The sequence below is a fragment of the Parus major genome, unplaced genomic scaffold (genome assembly GCF_001522545.3).
Source record: "Parus major isolate Abel unplaced genomic scaffold, Parus_major1.1 Scaffold500, whole genome shotgun sequence".
Classification (NCBI taxonomy): Eukaryota; Metazoa; Chordata; class Aves; order Passeriformes; family Paridae; genus Parus; species Parus major.
Window position 1 is genome coordinate 21,214 of NW_015379391.1, and position 1,071 is coordinate 22,284.

The 1,071-nt window shown below is 60.2% G+C and overlaps 1 protein-coding gene across 1 annotated transcript in view; it reads left to right on the top strand.

Moving 5' to 3' along the window:
* LOC107199214 (nuclear receptor coactivator 1-like) overlaps positions 1–858 on the top strand; it is an 11,811-nt gene extending 10,953 nt beyond the window's left edge. Inside the window, exon 4 of the mRNA XM_015616554.3 lies at positions 116–858. Coding sequence (XP_015472040.1) covers positions 116–328 — 213 coding nt within the window. The 3' untranslated portion in view covers positions 329–858. The remainder of the gene's footprint in view (positions 1–115) is intronic.
* The last annotated feature ends 213 nt before the right edge of the window (positions 859–1,071 follow it).

Sequence of the window (1,071 nt, forward strand, 5' to 3'; positions counted from 1 at the left end):
TGGGACCAGCTCCACACAAACAGGAGATTCCCGGAGTTCCCCATCCCCAAATCCCGGCCGGAGCCGCTCCGGAGCCTCTGGAATTGTGGCTGAGCGCGGCCGTTGGTCCCGGCAGGTCCCGGACGCGGCGCTGAGACCTCCAGGGCTGTTCTGTAACCAGCTGGGCTCCGGGGAGCTGCTCAAGGCCGAGCCCGACGGCGCCCAGGTCAGTTGGTGCTCCTCAAACTTCCGGGAAGCTCCGGAGATCCGGGATATTCCCAAAAAAACCTCGGGATGTTCCCTGGGGATGTTCCCGGAAGGGTCCGGCAGGAGAGCGAGGTCGGGGTGAAGGAACCGCGGTGGTGACGCCCATGGGGTGACACCCGTGGGGATGGAGACACCAGGGTCACACCAGTGGTGGGTGACACCCATGGGGTGACACCTCTTGAGTTGGAGCCACCAAAGTCATACTACAGTTGGGTGACACCCATGGGTGTCACCCGTGGGGATGGAGACACCAAGGTCCATCTAAAGCTGGGTGATGCCCATGGGGTGACACCTCTTGAGTTGGAGCCACCAAAGTCATATTACAGTTGGGTGACAGCCATGGGGTGACATCTCTTGGGTTGGAGCCACCAAGGTCCATCTAAAGTTGGGTGACACCCATGGGGTGACACCTTTTGGGTTGGAGCCACCAAGGCAAGGTCACACCACTGGTGGGTGACACCCACTGGGTTGGAGCCACCATGGTCCCACAAGAGTTTGGTGACACCCATGGGGTGACACCTTTGGGGTTGGAGCCACTGAGGTCCCACCACTGGTGGGTGACACCCATTGGGTGACACTTCTTGGGTTGAAGTCACCAAGGTCCATCTGAAGTTGGGTGACACCCATTGGGTGACACCCATTGGTTGGAGCTACCGAGGTCCCACCACTGGTGGGTGACACCCATTGGGTGACACCTCTTGGGTTGGAGCCACTAGGGTCACACAGGAGTTGGGTGACACCCATTGGGTGACACCTCTTGGCCTGAAGCGGCCACGGTCACACCAGCGTTGGGTGACACCCATGGGGTTGAAGCCAACCAAGGTC